This window comes from Habropoda laboriosa, unplaced genomic scaffold (assembly GCF_001263275.1).
Source record: "Habropoda laboriosa isolate 0110345459 unplaced genomic scaffold, ASM126327v1 scaffold64, whole genome shotgun sequence".
Classification (NCBI taxonomy): Eukaryota; Metazoa; Arthropoda; class Insecta; order Hymenoptera; family Apidae; genus Habropoda; species Habropoda laboriosa.
In genome coordinates, this window is record NW_017100183.1 from 1,382,837 (window position 1) to 1,384,867 (window position 2,031).

The following is a 2,031-nucleotide window of genomic DNA, read 5'->3' on the forward strand; positions in this document are numbered from 1 at the left end:
AGTCGCAGGCCCTTGGACAACGAAGGGAGCCCATGGATAACCGGGCGAACAACGTCCGGAACAAATTCTACACAGTATTCGCAGAAAAAACTCTTCTTCCGTCGTATAACGATAAGTGACGTAGTGTCTCTCAACTCGAATACTTGTATCGAATTCTGTTCAATGAACAAACTCAATGAAATATACAAAAACAAAAAATGATCTCGTTACATCTGTGTCATTGTCTTTTCTGTAACATTCACCCACGTCAATATTCAACACCTATCCTTTTACAGTATTTCCTTATACATATATTCCAATTACCATCACTCGAGAATCGTCTGAAAACGTTCGTAGTCTCATCCACGAGATAAGTAGACAGAAATTTTTCGAATCTTTCTCTCAACGGTGGCCGTAGAGGAACACGCGCTGTTTTAAATTGATCCTGTCTAACCTTGAATCGCAATAGCTTTCGAGTTATTTTCACGACACCTAACGGCTCAACCGAGGACGACAGGCATTTTGCGTTAAAAAAGAAACGTGTATCCCTAGCACAAGCGTCTGAAATCGCTTCACCTCGCGTGACACGCCAGCGTTACACACTTTTTCAGCTCTTGCGATAATCGAGTCAAAGGTTAGTCGAACGGGAACCCGGATTATTTCTCGTTAAAAAAATCGACCAACGGTAATACCGATAAGTTCGCACACGTTCGCGTTAATTATCGACCAAGGATACATCGATTTCGTAAACGAGTAACAGGGCGTTGTTTCTTTCCCTCCTCTTTACCGTTATCGAGAAAACAATTGGAACGTAATTGACGAGTTCACCGCGCCGAGTAGTTCAATTTCGCGCGGAAGCAATTTTCTCGGCTGTAACTTCTGACGGCCATCGAAGGCCAATTGCAGCAGCGTTCACACTCGTTGACCTCGGTCGGAGGTGTTCGAAGGGCACGAAATTCAACGAAGGATTTTCACCGGTTTTATCAGCGCGTTCGCGAGCCATGAAATCCGCGCCTCGTACTTATGCCTTTGTCAGGACACTCGCGCGGAACGTGTCGCGACGGAACGATGGAGAGAAAGAAGGAAAGAGAATCGTGAGGTAGAGAGAGTATGGCAGGAAAGGAAAAAGGGGCGACGAGGGGGGAAACGACTAGGAGGAGCAAGAAGAAGGAGAAGAAGAAGAAGAAGAAGAAAGAGATCGACCACCGCCCTCAGTCAACACCGATGAACGAATGAGAGAGAGTGAGAAGGGGAAGGCCGTCGATGGCGGCGTCATTCCAGGCTCCTGGCTGCAAACCTTAGTTCGAGGCGGAGGGCGTCTTGGGAGGCTGGAAGGGGTTCCATTTCAGACACTCCGGATCGATCTCTTTGTAGACGGGTCCTCGTCTCTTCACCCTCTCCTTGTAGTCGTCGATCACGTCCTGAAATTATTTCAACGGTTCTCCACCGGTTCGTTTCTCTCTTTTTTTTTAAACCCTCTGTACATAGGAGACACAAGACGATGTCTCGTAAAATTAATTTTTTCTTTTCTGTTATCAGAAATATATCTAACTCTTAATTAATTGGCACCGTGTGTAAATCGAGACCATTTTTTATAAAAAAAAAAAAAAAATACAGGATATGTATCGTATATTCATAATAACAATAAAAATGCACAGTCAAATGAAAGTTGACCATAATCTAACCTCAATCCCACGTGTGACTCAACGTCACAAAATAAGAAATTAATATTTCGATAAGTTTTCCCGATCACTTTTAACGCATTCAACATATAAGGGGTGAAAAAAAAAAACGCGAATACAAAGTAGGATTATACGCAATACCGTTTTTCCGTTGCATGACGTGTCGTCCAATACTGGTTCCCGCCGCGGAAGCTGTTTAACGTAATTTATGCGCGTATAAGTTTAAAACTGCGAAGAGTCGTATTCTGCCGCTGACTTTAGGCATATTTCCGTGCACACGATTTCTCAAGAGCAAGCCACGATAAATCACGCGACACGATGACACACACAGTCCGTTTCGCGGACGGGAAAAAAAGAAACGAACAAGTCG

General features: G+C 44.1%; 1 protein-coding gene across 1 annotated transcript in view; it reads right to left on the reverse strand.

Moving 5' to 3' along the window:
- Window positions 1-915: 915 nt before the first annotated feature.
- LOC108579161 (histone acetyltransferase KAT7) overlaps window positions 916-2,031 on the reverse strand; it is a 26,625-nt gene continuing 25,509 nt past the window's right edge. Inside the window, exon 15 of the mRNA XM_017942613.1 lies at window positions 916-1,400. Coding sequence (XP_017798102.1) covers window positions 1,278-1,400 — 123 coding nt within the window. The 3' untranslated portion in view covers window positions 916-1,277. The remainder of the gene's footprint in view (window positions 1,401-2,031) is intronic.